Source organism: Micrasema longulum, unplaced genomic scaffold, assembly GCF_059751315.1.
Source record: "Micrasema longulum isolate JH-2025_06_02 unplaced genomic scaffold, ASM5975131v1 h1tg003154l, whole genome shotgun sequence".
NCBI lineage: Eukaryota > Metazoa > Arthropoda > Insecta > Trichoptera > Brachycentridae > Micrasema > Micrasema longulum.
Window position 1 is genome coordinate 77,047 of NW_028280249.1, and position 18,095 is coordinate 95,141.

Consider the following 18,095-nt stretch of genomic DNA (forward strand, 5'->3'; position numbering starts at 1 on the left):
TATTAAAAAAGAAAAGAAAAACATTTAAACATTCTGTGAAATTAATATTAAAAAAGAAAATAAAAACATTTAAACATTCTGTGAACTTAATATTAAAAAAAGAAAAGAAAAACATTTAAACCTAAAACACAATATATAGACTATTCACAGAAACTGAGCTAAAAACTATCACTTTCAAAAAGATTCAAGAAATAGGTCTTCATTTCTGGTCTTTGAGATTTACCACTCGACATTTCATTTTTAAGGTCATCAGGCAGTTTATTAAATTGTATACGACCAATGTATTCCAGAGACCTTTTGCCGAACTTCGTGGAACAAAATTTAGAAATGTGAAGATTTTTTGCATGTCGTGTATTATAGTTGTGAATTTCATGATTAAATGTAAGTTTTAAATTTGTGTGAGCAGAAAAGTTTATGATGTTTGAAATAGTGTTAGTGATGTCATACAGTGCCATTACCTTGAAAGGAAGTATTTTTGTGTTACGATAAATATCCTTGACATGGGAATCCCATTTCAAACCAAGAATGCTTCTCAGAGCTCGGTTTTGAAGAACTTGAATCTCAGAAATCTGGTTTTTGTTAGCGAAACCCCAAATACAGCATAAATAGGATAGGTAAGAATGTATCATAGCGTAATAGACGGCAAACAAAACAGAGTGAGGAAGCAGACCACGAAGTCTATGCAAAACGCCAGTTACGGGTACTATTTTTGATTTAACATGTTCATATTGGTATTTCCATGAAAGTTGAGAGTCAATATATAGTCCTAAGTATTTAGTAACATTGGTCTTTTCAATATAGCCAGTTCCTAGAGAAATATTAATTTTCAAATCCTGTTTGTTCCCAAAAATCATATATGATGTTTTTTTCATATTCAAACTTAATTTGTTTAATCGCATCCAGTCGGCAAGACTATCGAAATCTGTCTTCATTATTTTTTCTAGTTCTTTTAACAATATTTATTTATTAGTAGATACCAATGGCGTATAGTAAATAGATGTGTAGGAGTCACCCGGAAATCAATTCTTAGTGCCAGCATCTGCTATCGTAAATGCAGAAATGAAATTACACATTTCCTCAATGTTTGAGTATGTTCAAATGCTTGCAGACTGGCTGGATTTCCTCCCTAGGGAGTAATTCATATTTAAATTAATTTAAACAGAGAGGGAAAACTTTTTAACGAAAGGAATATGGACGTCTAGGCATTTACAGGGCTTATGACCTGTCGTTGGCTGGTTTAAGTGGCCACTTTACACACTGTGTAACATTCACCATTCTGCCCATGTATGAACATCCATGCCCGTGGATCATAAGCCCTGTAAATATGCATTGGACGTGTACCTGCTAACTTGAATTAACAAGTTATGTAATGTTCTCGCTTCTTTTACATTTTATTTATTGGAAAACATTCAATGTAAACGTTTTTAAAAAGGAGAGCAAAAGATATTAATAATCTGGATTGGAAAAACTGCCCCCTACCGATCACGCATTTCGAGTGTTTATATGGAAGATCTTTTAAAAATGTATATACTTTAGTTATTTAGTCTTTAGTGGACACACATGCCTATTATAAAAGTAAAATAAAGAATTTAAATTTACAGAAAACATTTTAGAAAACAGCTCCTTTACTTCACAAAAGTCAACAGATAGAAGAGTTGAGGAAATGTGGATGTTCAAACATGGGCAGAATGGTGAATGTTACACAGTGTGTAAAGTGGCCACTTAAACCATCCAATGACAGAATGCCTAGACTTCCATTTTTCCAACTCCTTAGGGAAGAAATCCAGCCTATCTGCAAGCATTTGGACATACTCAAATATAGTTGAATAAAATAGTGTTCAGTCGACTCAAATCAGTGTTTGATTTTTTATATTAAAAGTTTAAATATTGAGTTCTACAAAATAAGTATATTGAATCAACTGCTCCACAAATGTACAGTTTATGTTATGTTTTTGTTCTTTTATTGTGCGTTTTATAATATAAATAATAAAGGTGTATGTACATAAATTAAATATAAACTGTCTAAAAATTTTGTTAATAATCTCTGTATGTTAAGTCTTCTTTGTTTATTCTCAGATGTAAAAGGATATTGTGAATTGTCCTCGGCACGGGTAACCCCCGTGTGGTCAAACAATTTTTTAAAAATATTTGTTTAAAATGGAAAAAAAGGAACAAATAAATATAATAAAGATGTCTCCCTCGGTACGGGATACGCCAGTTTATCCTCTTCAAGGTTATATAATAATAGTTATTAAACTAGTCGGTTTGACAATAAAAAAGTGATTCATTACACAAGGTTATTTTATTTACACCTTTAAAAATAATACATTTTTTATCAAAATTTCTCAAGAATTAATTTGAAATATTTCAATCCCTTCTACTTCTTTTATTTCTTGAGGTAGGTACTTATGTGTCTCATGTTTGCAACATTTGCAGGTAAATTGTGAAAACCAAAAATTCATTGAAGGTATTAACATGTCCACACATGTGGTAAGCTTCTGTAACCTGAAACATTGACTCAAATTTGTGTTAACATTTGAAAGCGTAATATTAAATATATAAAAAGATAGTCAGTTGAAGTTGAAAACTGTCTCAAGTTGTGTGCTTTTACGGTACAAACTTGTTTTATTTAACAATACAGCCGGTAAAATGATCGAATTATTAAATAATATTATGCGGTTTTGGACTATTATAACTCTACGCACAATATATTAAAAAAACACTCGTTCTTTATACTATTTATTTATAATTTCAATTTGCAATAAACATATGTGACAAATACTAATTACACTAAAACATAAAAAAATAAAGAGATCCGCAAAGGCCTGTCATGTGTGTAAAGGCTACTGGATGTATACGGCAGATTTAAAAATAAAAATTAGAAAAATGGGAATACACCCTTTTTTATAATAAAATTAAATATATGCGTTCTTTTGATTTACCCAAATATTTAATTTTGAGGGCCATTTTCAACGAGTTGTTAATAATAACTCGCTATTAGAAAATGAGAATCAAGTTGGGGTAGAATGGGATTCGAACCACGGACCTTTGATCTGCGAGTCCGAGACACAGGATCAAAATAAAATGAATTAAAAAACGAAGCTATTTAATTCTAAAAAGGTACAACCCATAAAAATTATTGATTTTCTCTTGTTAGACAGATGTTTTCATAAGAGAAAAAATAAATTAACAATCTCTCAGCTCCATAACTAATAAAAAGGTTGTAATAATTTGCATAAATAACTTTACTCCTAAAGCTAGTAACAATTGTGTTTATATTTCAAATACTTCATGTAAGGTGATACAAATAATTTGTAATTAGAAATTGATTAAGATGAGTCGAAACTTTGGTCAGTCATTCCTTAAAACTAGTAATTTCTAGATACAGCTTTTGGAATTGAGCCATCGATGAGACGACATATGCCGTTTTAAAATATCCTTCCATTGGGTTGTAAATTTACATTCTGTACAAGTCAACTGTTTTTCGTTATGTTTTTCACAGTGATTTTTTGATACATGTCGTTCTAAATAATCCTTCCGGGGAGTGGTATATTTACATTCCAAACACGCGAACGGTTTCGCGTCAGTGTGTTTCGGCATGTGGTGTTTTAAAGTGGTTTTTAGTCGACATCTATAATTACATTCTGAGCATGCGAACGGCTTCTCGCCAGTATGTACCGACATGTGCAGTTTTAGAGTGTTTTTTAGTCGACATGAATAATTACATTCTGGGCATGCGAACGGTTTTTTGCCAGTATGCGTCGCCATGTGCTGATTTAAAATATCCTTCCGTCGGGTTCTATAATTACACTCTGAACATGCAAACGGTTTCTCGCCAGTATGTATCAAAACGTGCTGTCTTAAAATATCCTTCCGTTGAGTCGAATAATTACATTCTGAGCATGTAAACGGTTTTTCGCCATTATGTGTAGAGGTGTGCCGTTTTAAAAGACCCTTATAAGGAGTTGTATATTCACACTCTGGGCATGTAAACGGTTTTTCGATAGCATTTGTCGAGATAAGTTGATTACTTGTTTTCTTCTGTCGCGTTTTGTTCTCTTCTGGTATCGGATCTCCAGTATAAGACGGGAGATTTATACTCTTCACAAAAAGTGTTGTCGGTTTGGCGTCTGAAAATAAAAAAAAACATAATATTAACCTGGTCAGAAGTCAACAATATTTTGAGTTTGTCCAAATTTTTGTAGACAAGGACTGGATTCAACTCCCTGAGGAGCTGTTTATGTTTACATATTACAACAGAGATGAAAAACATTTAAGAAAAGGTAATGTAGAAGTCTAGGCATCTACAGGGCTTATGACCTGTTTAAACGTAGTACTTTATATAATTGGTACACAAATTATTTATATTTTTATGTATTTCATTACTTTATATTTATTTTTTATTATATATTATACTATATTATTTATGTTAAGTAACATGTATTCTTGGCACATATACAGGATGTTTATTGATTCCTGTCACATCCGAAACCACGATGATCAGTATGAGCAAGAAGACATATTGGCACATTAAAATACATTTTTAGAACGAATAAAATTTACAAAAATAAAATATATCAAAAAACAAATGGTTGCTTACTTCTGCAGGGGAGAAAAGAGGAGGGGGGAGGGGGAGTCTGATACACATTCAACCGCGCCGCCGCGCCTCCCTCGCTTCTCCCCTGCAGAAGTAAGCAAATATTTGTTTTTTTTTAATATTTTCTTTAAAAAAAATTCTTCGTTCTAAATATATTTTTTAATATGCTTTTATGTCTTCTTGCCCATACTGATCATCGTGGTGTCGGATGTGACAGGGTTTTAAGAACACCCTGTATATACTTTATATTTGTATAATAACGATTTTTAATTTCTTACATTTGATTAGCTAGGCATTTAAAATTAAGTAGTTTTATTTTTTTTATATATTGTTATATTAGTATAAAACTACTTATGCTCTAAAAGATAAAAAATCGCCATCTTAGAACAGGCTGAGCCACGTTAGATGGAGACTATCCTAAACAGAGAACACTCCGTTTTCATTTGATATTAATTAGTTTTATATAGATTCCCTGTTATTAAATATGTATACTAATTTTATGCAATAAATTTATAAAATAAAATAAATAAGGCCAAAAACGCTTGAAAAATTAAAATTTTCCTTAGGTTTTGTGAAAAGATCCGAGCTGGAATCAAATTATTAAAGAGACATCGACTTGAAATTGAATGAGATTAATGGATTATTACTTACCATAGTCATTGGTGCGAGAGGATTCCAAAAGTTCTTGTTTTATATTAGGATAATCAATGTCAATTTTGAGTTGTTCAGTACTGGTCCAGGGTTCAGCCTTCACGGTAGCAGCACTCGGGTCCACACTTCTGTAGGAACATGACGGCCCTTCCCCAGTATGGAGAATATCTCCTGATTCAACTTTCACGATAGCAACACCTGGCTCCTCACTTTTGAAGGAATACGACGCCTCTTCAGCAGGAAAGATAATATTTCCCTTTTCGTCGCGAGTCTCGGGTTCAGCCTTCACGGTAGCAAAACCTGGATCACTCCTGTAGGGAAATGACGGCCCTAATTTATCGCCAGTCCCCGGTTCAGTCTTCACGGCAGTTATATCTGACTCTTCACTCTTGAAGGAACATGACGGCTCCACCCCGGTATGAAGAATACCTCCTCCACCGCCAGTCTCTGGTTCAGCCTTGACACTCACCGAAGCGAACTGGTCCATAGTCGAATACAAACTCTTCGGTATATCTGAAGATCAATCACCTGAAAATATATCCGATTGCATAATATTGAATATTCATAAAACATTGTCATTAATCAGCACTATTTCTGGTATGCAAGCATATTCGACCCTATGCATGACTCCTTACTAATAAAAAATGAGTAAAAACAATTGTTCCTATATTTATAAAAAATATTATCATTTTAGAGCTGAACTTTTATGCAGATTATTTTGAAGGAGTCTTTTGTTTAATCTCTAGCCGGACCGATGGGGGGATTTAAATCCCCCATAGACCGATTTGGTCAATTTCACTTTGTGAACATAAGCATTAGGCAAATTAATAAAATTGAATAAAATACACGAATGAGTAAAATATGTGTACGCGAAAACATGAATGACATATTGCACGGTTATAAACACTTCCAACGTTTTATTCTCCCGACGCCATATACAAGTAGGCGCTGGGGTCGTTTGGTCCCCCCGTTCAGATCATGTCTAATTTTTGGATGTTTAGAGAGGGAAAGCTTAATATTTTCACTATTCAATCAAATAAATTATAAGACGCAACAAAGTCTCCTCTGAGTGGCGCCTACTCACGTCACCCAGCAAAAACGTCATTTTAGAGCTGAATTTTCATTATTTATTTTATAGAAAAAAACAGCCAACAATATAATAACATAAAAAACATAAGGTTTAAAGATGGACCAGCGAAGTTTCTAAATAAAAATCATACATTTTAAATTGTGGTTTAACAAAAGGGTGTGTTTGTATGAGAGTAAGTGTAGCAGTATGTTTGTGTGTGGGAGAAAGTATTCAGGTGTGTGTAAGCGTGAGCATCATTAAATAGCAAGTGGGAGCGTATCGCAGCCAGAAGCACATTATTTTGATGGAGTCTTTTGTTGTCACTAGGGAGGAAATCCAGCCTGTCTACAAACATTTGGACCCTCTCAAAATATTGTTTGGTGTGAATGTTATTCATAGCACATTACGGATTTTTATTAATTTTCAATATGTAGGTAAAGTTAATACATTTTTAACACGGTCGACTTTGTCAAATTATTTTAATAATTCAATGGAGTACACAAAGGGTAGATTTGTAAGCAGTTCTCAAAATAAACAATGTTATTTTTGTTATTGATGGAATACATAATGGAACAAACATGGACTTCTCGTAAGTCCAACAAAAACCCAAAGTGTACTTGTTGGTGGTAAAAAAACGTATTCAAAAGTGAATTTTTCCACACTTGCTCTTTTTTAAATAGATGGTACAGAAATTCCATGCATGACTTCAGTCAAAAATTTAGGTATTATCATTCATAAGCATTTAGGGTGACACGATCAGGTTAACGAAGTTAATCGTAAACTTTATAGCAGTTTGCACTCAATTAAAAGATCACAGATATTCTTGCCAATCAATGTTAAGCAAACATTAGTCCAGAGCTTACTTCTTACACTCCTTGACTATGCGGATGTATGTTATCCAGATGCTAACTCTGAATTACTTGATAAATTAAAACGATTGCAGAATGTTTGAAAACGATATATCTTTAATCTTCGCAAATTCGGCCACATAACTGAATATCGCACGCAACTACACTGGCTCAGTATCAGGCATAGAAGAAACATTCACATTCTATTACTTCTTCACAACATTTTAAATAATCCCACTTCGCCTGTTTATCTGAGAGAGCTCTTCCAACCTTTATCACAACACGGACAATCTCTTCGTTCTAGTAACGAGAGAACCCTTTTAATACCCTTTCACCGCTCTTATTTTCTTGCCTCCTCTTTCACAGTAATAGCCGCTCGATTGTGGAATAATCTACCCACTAATGTTAGAGACGCCCCTTTTTTTATTGACATTTTAATCAAGAATGAAATGTCACTATCTAAATATTTGAATTGTTCCTTTATCCTTTTTCTTTCCTTCCCATCTCCTCTCGTCTCTTCATAATAGTGTTATTTTTTTTAATTTTGTTAATCTTTGTTTTTAATTTTGTATAAAATCGTAAGATTCAATATGTCCATGTACTTGTAATTTTCTCAAACAAAACGGTTTGGATAGGTAGGAAGAAATTCCCGCCCTTATATGTATATACAGTGTTAAATAAATAAACAAACAATTATATCGGGGGTTAAGGGTCATAAGGGCGAAACTACAAAAACACAGTTTTGAAATAAATGATAAAACAGTTTTCAAAAAATAATACTGTCTTTTAAGGGTAACAAATAAAGAAAATAAAAAATACAGTTAATAGAGCATAAAATGTTTTAGAGACAAAAATATGAAACTACACTTTCGTCTATATGACCCTAACTTGCGCTTACATTAGTAAATTAACAAAATGATGTAAAAGGTGTTTTATTCTTCTGACTTTAAACAAAACGCTTCATTTGTAGTTTCACACAAATTTATCTAGGTAACTACTTATCGGATGAGTTTCATATTTTTGTCACTAACAGGATATTTTGTTTGGATATCAGATTAGTACTTAACACAAAACAGCATTTTTTGTAGTTTCGCCCTTATGACCCTAAGCCCCCGATATGTAATCGACACTTGGAAGCCAAATAATGCATTTTATCTTTGGTACAGCATCGCGGTACCTACTTAATGTTTCTACTCAATGATGCCATTGAACACGAAAGTATCGAGTGTTAGCGGTGCCCACGCGTGAAACAATGGCCAACTTTAATGACATAACGTATTTTATACAGAAAACAATACTTTAGGAACGCGGAATACAGCCTGTAATGTTTGACGTATGCGACACGAAACCCGCGACGCGCAGCTGTGGGCGGCCATTTTTATAGGAATGCATAGAAAGATGGTCACAGAGAACGAGAGAACGGTTGGCATAATCGAATAAAAATAATCGAAATTTTTGATTATTAAAAAGATCGAAACATTTAAAAATGCTTACAATTAATCGGTTCACTCGGACGTGACAAAAAATAATCGAGTGAATTCGTAAATTTATTGAAATTATCACTTGTTCACTTAAAATATTTTTAAGTGAACAATTACACAATATTATTAGATTTTAGAGGAGATAATGTTTTTTTTTATTCATTCATAAAATGTTTTTTACACATATATGTCGGCCTCGTGGTGCAATGGGAGCGCGTTTGCCTACCGCGCGAGAGGTATCGGGTTCATTTCCCGGCATGGTTGATAAGAAATATCCTTTTTAAAAGGTGTTTTTCACACTAGAATATTTCATGGTCCCTGGACTGGTACCCGAAGCGTAATACTGATCATCTTACCACCGTGTAGCAAAAAACGATTGATATACGCTGCGATTGGTGTACCAATGCAGTGCCCTATGCACCATTGGGTGTGGAAAGGGAATGATTATGATATATATTTTATTTTTACTAGATAAAATTTTCATTACTATTAAGAGAAATTAAATAATCCAGATTTTTGTCAATAAACGATTTTGTCGTAAGTTTGCGAGTTGTCCTGCTTTGGAAAAAATATTTTAGACGGTAAAGATGTTGCCTGTAAGCACAAATATTTTTTTGCAGATTGTATATTTCCGTCAAAGATTTTGCGTGGGTCTGGCAAAATAGTAAAGGGTTTTTTTCCTTTATTAGGGCCTTCTATCAAAACTTGATAACACCGGCTAAGAACCAGTTACAATTATTTAAAATAAACATAAAACCAACACGAATAACAATATATACACAACAAAAATATAAGTACAAGAATTACATAAAACAAAAGTTGAAATAATGAACAAATATAAATAAACGAACAAAATTCCAACGAACTTTAAGCGCTGTTGATGGGGAAAATCTAAACACTGTTTTATCATGTTGGTACTCGTGGAAACGGGAGTGAAAGTAGATTATATTCATTTTTTAAATAGGCTATTAAACTAAGCCAAATTAAAAAATCATTTTTGTGCATAGTATTATCAGCGCCATGATTTAATTTTTTATTTATTTTGAAATTACTCAGCGTGTGACGCATTAAGTTCACGTCTATCAGTTCTGCCCATTAGTCAGTTTGCTTCCCGGAAATAGGATAACTATCACAACGTTCTATCATTGGTTGATTTAGATGCACTAGTGACGTCATTCAAATTAGTTAGTTATTTAAAAAAAAATTTTTTTTTAGACATTTTCAATAAATTTAAATTGACAATTTATTGCTCTAATTTTTACCGTGCGTAAGAAAACATTTTTTAAATGCAATTTCCCGTAGGGCTGAACTTACTAATTTTTATTTCAAAGTACTTTCACATGACCCACGTCTGTGTGTGTTGATATGTATATGTTTACCCTCTCCATGCTTCAATTTTTTGGCCGTTTTCAGACATTTCACTGTAAAAAATAATCGATTAATTCGATTAACATATTTCAACAGAGATGAAGAACATTTCAGAGAAGGCAATATTGAAGTCTAGGCATCTACAAGGTTAATGCCCTGTCATTGGATGGTTTAAGTGGCCACTTTACACACTGTGTAACATTCCCCATTCTGCCCGCATTTGAACACCTATATCCCTTCAATTCTTTCATCTGTTGATGTTTGCGATGTTACAGTGTGTAAAGTGGCTACTTAAACCAGCCAATGACAGTTCATAAGCCCTGTAGATGCCTAGACTTCTATATTACCTTCTCTAAAACGTTCTTTACCTTTGTTGTATTTTTTTTATATCAACAGCTCCCCAAAGAGTTGAATCCAGCCCTTGTCTACAAAAATTATGACAAACTCAAAATATTGTTGATTAATTCGATGTTCGCATTCGATTATTTGCATATCTTGAATTCTTTTATTTCGATTGTCTAAATATTTAGGTTATTCCCATCATTAGTTACAGATACAGAAGGAGGCACATAGACAATACTACGAGGGTCCTTTTCTTTCTTTTTCCTTTATTAGGGCCTTCGACCAAAACACGATAACATCGGCCAAAGACAATTTACACGTATTTACAAATTATAATAAATATAAACACAACACAAACAGAAATGAATAATAATGTAGACACAAACAATATAGGTAATAGAAATAACAATTTAGACACAAACAATAGACACCAAAAATTTATGTACAAGAATAACATAAAATGATATTTGTAATAACATATTACAACAGAGATGAAGAACATTTAGGAGAAGGTAATATAGAAGTCTAGGCATCTACAGGGCTTATGACGTGTCAATGGCTGGTTTGAGTGGCCACTTTCACACTGTGTAACATTCACTATTCTGCCTATATTTGAACATCTTTATTCCTTCAATTCTTCCATCTGTTGATGTTTGTGAAGTTAAAGAGCTGAAACCTTTATTTATGCGGATGAGATTCATCTAATTGAATTATTTCACCTACATACTAGGCAACGCCTGAAAATGTTATTTTTTCAATTTCTATACTATGTTGAAATGAAATGTTGAGGTAAATGCCTAGATTTCCATATTCCCTTCTTAAAAACGTTTTACCTTTCTGTTGAAATAAATTTAAATATGAACAACTCCCTAGGGAGAAAATCCAGCCAGTCTGCAAGCATTTGGACATACTCAAACATTGTTGAATTACTACCTGGTAAAAGAAGGAGTATAAAAATTGGAAAATTGTTTTCAGGCGTTGCCTAGTAGGTGATTTGGTTCAGCCGGATGAATCTCACTAACATCATAAAGGTTTCAGCTCCTTTACTTCACAAAAGTCAACAGATGGAAGAGTTGAGGAAATGTGGATGTTCAAACATGGGCAGAACGGTGAATGTTACACAGTGTGTAAAGTGGCCACTCAAACCAACTAATGACAGGTTATAAGTCCTGTAAATGCCTAGACTTCCATATTCGCTTCTCAAAAACGTTTTCCCTTTCTGTTGAAATAAATTTAAATATGAACAACTCCCTAGGGAGAAAATCCAGCCAGTCTGCAAGCATTTGGACATACTCAAACATTGTCAAAATAAAATGAATTAAAAAACGAAGCTATTTAATTCTAAAAAGGTACAACCCATAAAAATGATTGATTTTCTCTTGTTAGACAGATGTTTTCATAAGAGAAAAAATAATTTAACAATCTCTCAGCTCCATAACTAATAAAAAGGTTGTAATAATTTGCATAAATAACTTTACTTCTAAAGCTAGTAACAATTGTGTTTATATTTCAAATACTTCATGTAAGGTGATACAAATAATTTGTAATTAGAAATTGATTAAGATGAGTCGAAACTTTGGTCAGTCATTTCTTAAAACTAGTAATTTCTAGCTATGGCTTTTGGAATTGAGCCATCGGTGAGCCGACATATGCCGTTTTAAAATATCCTTTCATTGGAAAGAATGATTTTTTAACACATGTTGTTCTAAATAATCCTTCCGAGCAGTCATATATTTACATTCTAAACATGCAAACGGTTTCACGTCAGTATGTTTCAGCATGTGCTTTTTAAAAGTAGTTTTTTGTCGACATCTATAAGTACATTCTGAGCATGCGAACGGTTTTTGGCCAGCGTGCGTCGTCATGTGCTGGTTTAAAATATCTTTCCGCCGAGTTCTATAATTACATTCGGAGCATGCAAACCGTTTCTCGCCAGTATGTATTAAAACGTGCTGTTTTAAAATATCCTTCCGTCGAGTTTTATAATTACATTCTGAGCATGCAAACGGTTTCTCGCCGGTGTGTATCAACATGTGCTGTTTTAAAATATCCTTCCGTTGAGTTGAATATTTACATTCTAAGCACGAGAACGGTTCCTTGCCAATATGTGTCAGCATGTGACGTTTTAAAAGACCATTCCGTAAAAATGCATAGTTACATTCTGAGCACGTGAACGATTTCTCGCCATTATGTATCAAGGAGTGCTGTTTTAAAAGAGCCTTGTGTGGAGTTGTGTATTCACATTCTGAGCATGTAAACGGTTTTTCAATAGCATTTGTCGAGACACGTTTATTACAAGTTTTCTTCTCTCGCGTTTTGTACTCTTCTGGTATTGCTTCTCCGCTATGATATGGTAGATTTATACTCTTCACAAAAAATGTTGTCGATTTAGTGTCTGAAAGGAAAAATTCAAAATATTAACCGTTAGCATTAAAACACCGTTTTGCGGATACCAGAGACATTAGCCTGTTGGACCCTGGCTAGGACTAGAAATAAATAAAACAAAAAAACGTAAACTACGTGTTACCTCTACGCCCCTCTATTAAAAAAATCGAAAGATACGTTCGTACGCAAGTTTTGAAATTTAAATAAAATATAAATGACTAAAGACTCGCGCTTTTAAAAGGTAGCATTCAATATATAAAATTACAAGATATAAGAGTCCTTTTGCAACAAACAGCGCGGAGAGGAGGGTGGGGGAATAGTACTGTTATAATATAATGCTTAATGAGGTGTCTGATCAATGTTTTTTTTTGAGAAATACGTCTTAAATGGATTGGAATAGCGTTTAAGTTTCACCAATCGTATTCAAAATATAAAAAAAACAAAAGAAAACACATTTGATTGGCTGAGGGAGTGCAACGTCGATACTCAGGACCTGACTTTCATAAAAAATATATTGGTTTTAAGTAGCGCAGATGAGACTTGGTGAGACCTCTGAATCTGTTGGCATTTAAAGTGGTGTTCCTCAGGGATGCATTCTGTCTCCCGTGTTGATCGACCTTTATTCTAATAAAGCCTTGAAAATAATTAAAAAGTCTTAATAAAAGCCTTAATAAGTCCTTAAAACTCCACTAAATGAGTAAACGGAGTATCTATAATAAATATTATATATATTATAAAGGAGAGGAACTGGAACTTACTATTAATGCTAAAAATAATGGCAAAACGCGTAAATAGCTAAATTTCTAAAGGTCTAATACTTATGTTTTGTGATAAGATTTATTTGGTTTTTCTAGTTAGTTTTTCTACTTGGTTTTTCGTATTATTTATTTTCTCTCTATCTATCCTCGCCTCTGTTGTATGTATACACCATGATTTGGTCTGACACACGTTTTGTATATCGGAATTATGTTTCCAATAATCATGTGTTCATTGCGACATTTCTTAGGCATCCAGACGTTTACTAACTGAGATGGATATGTTCTCATCATCACTATGGCAGCATCATTTGCATGGCATGTAATGTTAATGACCTTATCTCCCTTAGTGGATTCACTACTTTTTTATATTTTTTTATTCTTAAAAGCGTTTTTTTATATATATTTATTCTGCTTGTGTAAGAAAAGGTTTTAGGCGTATATATTGTTGTATATTCAGTTAAAAAGGTGCTAAATTTGCTTTGTTTCTTTGTTGATCTCAATATTTATTAGTCTATATAAATTGGTTATGTTTTTTATGAATATTTTTGTTTTTTATTTTGTTTATTATGTTAATTATAATTAGGTTAATTGGTTTAATTACGTTTTTTTTATTCTTCTTATTTTGTTAATTTTTTAAACTTTGTTAAATATATTTCATAACTTGTTTGTCCGTACATTATGTAAGGCCAAGCATTAACGACAAAATCAAGAAAGGGGCTCTGCGCTGGTTTGGACATGTAGAACGAATGGACAGCGAGAGAACGGCTAAGAATATTTACAATGCGAATGTTGATGGATGCAGAAATAGAGGAAGACCGAGAAAGACATGGCATGACCAAATCCAACAAATACTTAAAGATGGACATGTCAAAAGTCGGAATAATCGGCGCGCGTGCATGAGAAGATGTATGAATGTAGAGGAAGCGAGATCTGTATGCAAAGATAGAGTGTTGTGGCGTTCTATCCTCTCTGCCTACCCTTACGGGGAAACGGCGTGATGGTTTGTTTGTTTGTTAAATATTATTATCTTAGGCATGTTTCACATTTTTGTAAAATGTTTCCCTCGGCACGGGACACCCCAGTGAGGGAACATTATTCCGTATAAAAAAAAGAATACAAACAATGTAAAAGTATAAATAAAATTGAAAAAAAAAAAAAAATATATATATGTGTTATTTTCTAAATTTTAATATTAATTATGTCCCGAATTGAGTTGTTGTAACTCCTGGGAATGTGATTCAACGTATTAGACTTGTAAAATACTTTGTGTTATATGATTTATAAATAAATAAAAAAAAGATTGCGCCAATCCGCGCCAGAATATTATTGAAGTAAATGCATTATTACTTACTGGAGTCATTGGTGCGAGAAGATTCCAAAAATTCTTGTTTTATATCAGGACAATCAATGTCAATTTTGAGTTGTTCAGTACTGGTCCAGGGTTCAGCCTTCACGGTAGCAACACTCGGGTCCACACTTCTGTAGGAGCTTGACGGCCCTTCCCCAGTATGGAGAATATCTCCCGATTCACAGTCAGTACCCGGTTCAACCTTCACGGCAGCAACACCTGGCTCCTCACTTTTGAAGGAATATGACAGCCCTTCCGCAGCAAATATAATATATCCCTTTTCGTCGCTAGTCCCAGGTTCAGCCTTCACGGTAGCAAAACCTGGCTCACTTCTGTAGGAAAATGGCGGCCCTAATTCTTTTCCAGTTCCCGGTTCAGTCTTCACGTTTGCAACACCTGACTCCCCGATCTTGAAGGAACGCGACGGCCATATCCCAGCATGGAGAATGTCTCCTAGATCGACAGTCTCTGGTTCTGCCTTGACACTCATCGAAGCGAACTGTTCCATAGTCGAATACAAATACTTCGCTATATCTGAAGATAAGAGAGAGAGCTCCTTCGGGCAGCTTTTCTCGTTCGGCAACGATAACCGCACCGCCAAGGAGACTTATGTCCTCAGATGCGGTGTGCGGTATGTGGTGGACAAGCTGTATATCTGAAGATCAATCACCTGAAAATATATCAGATGACATAATATTGAATATTCACAAAGCATCGTCATTAATCAGGACTATTTTTCTTATGCGAGCATATTCGACCCGAAACATGACCCATTACTTCTAGAAGAGGAGTAAAAAAGATTGTTTCTACAATATTAATAGTTGTAATTATTGATAGAAAATCTTTTTAGAGCTGAACTTTCATGCAGATTATTTTGATAGTCTTTTGTTAAATATTTTCACTGATTAATCAAATAAATTATATGACGCTACAAAGCCACCCCTTAGTGGCGCCTACTCACGCCACTAAGCAAAAACATCTTCGATTTTATTTTAACATATTACAACAGAGATGAAGAACATTTAAGAGAAGGTAATATAGAAGTCTAGGCATCTACAGGGTTTATGACCTGTCAATGGCTTACACACTGTGTAACATTCACCATTCTGCCTATATTTGAACATCTATATTTCTTAAATTCTTTCATCTGTTGATGTTTGTGAAGTTAAAGAGCTAAAACGTTTATTTATGCGGGTAAGATTCATCTAATTGAATTATTTCACCTACATACTAGGCAACGCCCGAAAATATTATTTTTTCAATTTCTCTACTTCTTCATGGATCTGGTGGATTTATCAGCAATATTTTGAGTTTGTGCAAATTTTTGTAGACAAGGACTGGATTCAACTCCCTGGGGAGCTGTTTATTTTAACATATTACAACAGAGATGAAGAACATTCAAGAGAAGGTAATATAGAAGTCCTTATCTAAAAAAAATTGGACAAACTCAAAATATTGTTCGAATTTTAAATTTTTTTATATTTTTTATTTATTAATAAAACATATAAGACATGAATATCATGATATTATATTCCCAGGAGTTGTACGAGAAAACTCATTTGGGACGGTACATAAAAAAAATAGTACATTTCTTGTAACAATACATAGTATACATTTAAACAATAAAAATTTAAACAAATTTTAACAATCTATGAACTTAATATTAAAAAAGGAAAGAAAACATTTAAACAATCTGTGAACTTAATATTAAAGAAGAAAATAAAAACATTCAAACAATCTGTGAACTTAATATTAAAAAAGAAAAGAAAAACATTTAAACATTCTGTGAAATTAATATTAAAAAAGAAAATAAAAACATTTAAACATTCTGTGAACTTAATATTAAAAAAAGAAAAGAAAAACATTTAAACCTAAAACACAATATATAGACTATTCACAGAAACTGAGCTAAAAACTATCACTTTCAAAAAGATTCAAGAAATAGGTCTTCATTTTATTGTTGTTTCGAGAAAATCGCAAGCAATGACAACAGCAGTCGGGATTCCAAGCTAACCTAGTTGAAAAGACTTCTAATTTAATATATTTTTTAGTTTGTAATTGGAACTTGTAACTTTAACTTTGGAATATTATTACATTTTACGTGCCCAATACATTTCCTCTCTGTCGCAAAAAATTTCTGTCGCAATCTAAATAATTCCTTTAGGAGAAAATTCAGCTTGTATACAAAAATTTTGATTTATTCAAAACACTGTGTAGTCTAAATATTATTCCTAGCACATAACGGATTTTGATTGATTTTCAATAGGTGGATAAAATTGTCCAAGGTATAGTTATTACATTTTTAGCACGGTCGACTTTTTCGAATTATTTTAACAAATCAATGAAGCACTCAACGTGTTGGTATAACGTAAGCAGTTCCTAAAACAAACTAAGTCATGATATTGTTTGTCATTGATAGAATACCCAATATAAATATTATATTAAATGTAATCGACTCATGGCAAAATATGTCGGTAAAATAATAACGCTCGAATCACCTTTGCCTACAAGACGTGTCTCGAAAGCCAAATGCAATTTTCCATTGGTAAACCATCGCGGTACCAATTTTATATTCTTACTCAATGATGCTATTGAATTAGAAAGTATCGATCGTCTTCAATGCTATTATGTGTTTTATACAGCAACAATACTTTATAAACGCGGAATACAGCCCGTAATGTTTGATTTATGTGACACGAGACGCGCGACGCGCATCTGCGGGCCGACTACACGAATGCACAGATAAAAATGGTTACAGATAGAGAAGGAGGCCCATAGACAACACTACGAGGTCGAACAAAATTAATAATATCAATTATATTTGGCTCATATAAAAATAAAGCCCCATTTTTGTGAAAAATCGCCTTAAGGGCGCTTTACAATTAACAAACCAAAACTATTGCCACGTTTAATTGAAAATATTTCATTTAAATAAAACTTCTTAAAATGCAAACCAATTTAAATAAATCTTACCAAATAGTCGGACACATCCATTTACAAATGATAAAAGTTTTTTCAATGTTTTTTTTGTTAATTCAGAAAAATATAACATTTAATTTTTTTTTTTTTTTGCGTAAAATAAAAAATAAAAACAGTAATCATGTACTTACATAATATTGACATCTTACAATTGAAAAATAATTATGAAAGTGTTTTAATATGTATTTATTATAAAGCACAAGTGCCTTTTACAATATAAAACGCTCAGTACTTACAGCCAATCTGCCAAACAAAATTAATTTTTTTAA

General features: G+C 33.1%; 2 protein-coding genes across 2 annotated transcripts; both read right to left on the reverse strand.

Moving 5' to 3' along the window:
* Window positions 1-3,227: 3,227 nt before the first annotated feature.
* On the reverse strand, window positions 3,228-8,550 carry LOC148271029 (uncharacterized). The gene is made up of 3 exons (XM_088241908.1): window positions 8,347-8,550; window positions 5,249-5,776; window positions 3,228-4,130 (listed from the first exon to the last, which is right to left on the reverse strand). The coding sequence occupies exons 2-3, from the start codon at window positions 5,733-5,735 to the stop codon at window positions 3,379-3,381; spliced, it is 1,239 nt and encodes a 412-aa protein (XP_088098034.1). The 5' UTR covers window positions 5,736-5,776; window positions 8,347-8,550; the 3' UTR covers window positions 3,228-3,378.
* Window positions 8,551-11,814: 3,264 nt separating this feature from the next.
* On the reverse strand, window positions 11,815-17,562 carry LOC148271030 (uncharacterized). Its single transcript, XM_088241906.1, has 3 exons — window positions 17,346-17,562; window positions 14,851-15,517; window positions 11,815-12,751 (listed from the first exon to the last, which is right to left on the reverse strand). The coding sequence occupies exons 2-3, from the start codon at window positions 15,353-15,355 to the stop codon at window positions 12,027-12,029; spliced, it is 1,230 nt and encodes a 409-aa protein (XP_088098032.1). The 5' UTR covers window positions 15,356-15,517; window positions 17,346-17,562; the 3' UTR covers window positions 11,815-12,026.
* Window positions 17,563-18,095: the final 533 nt, after the last annotated feature.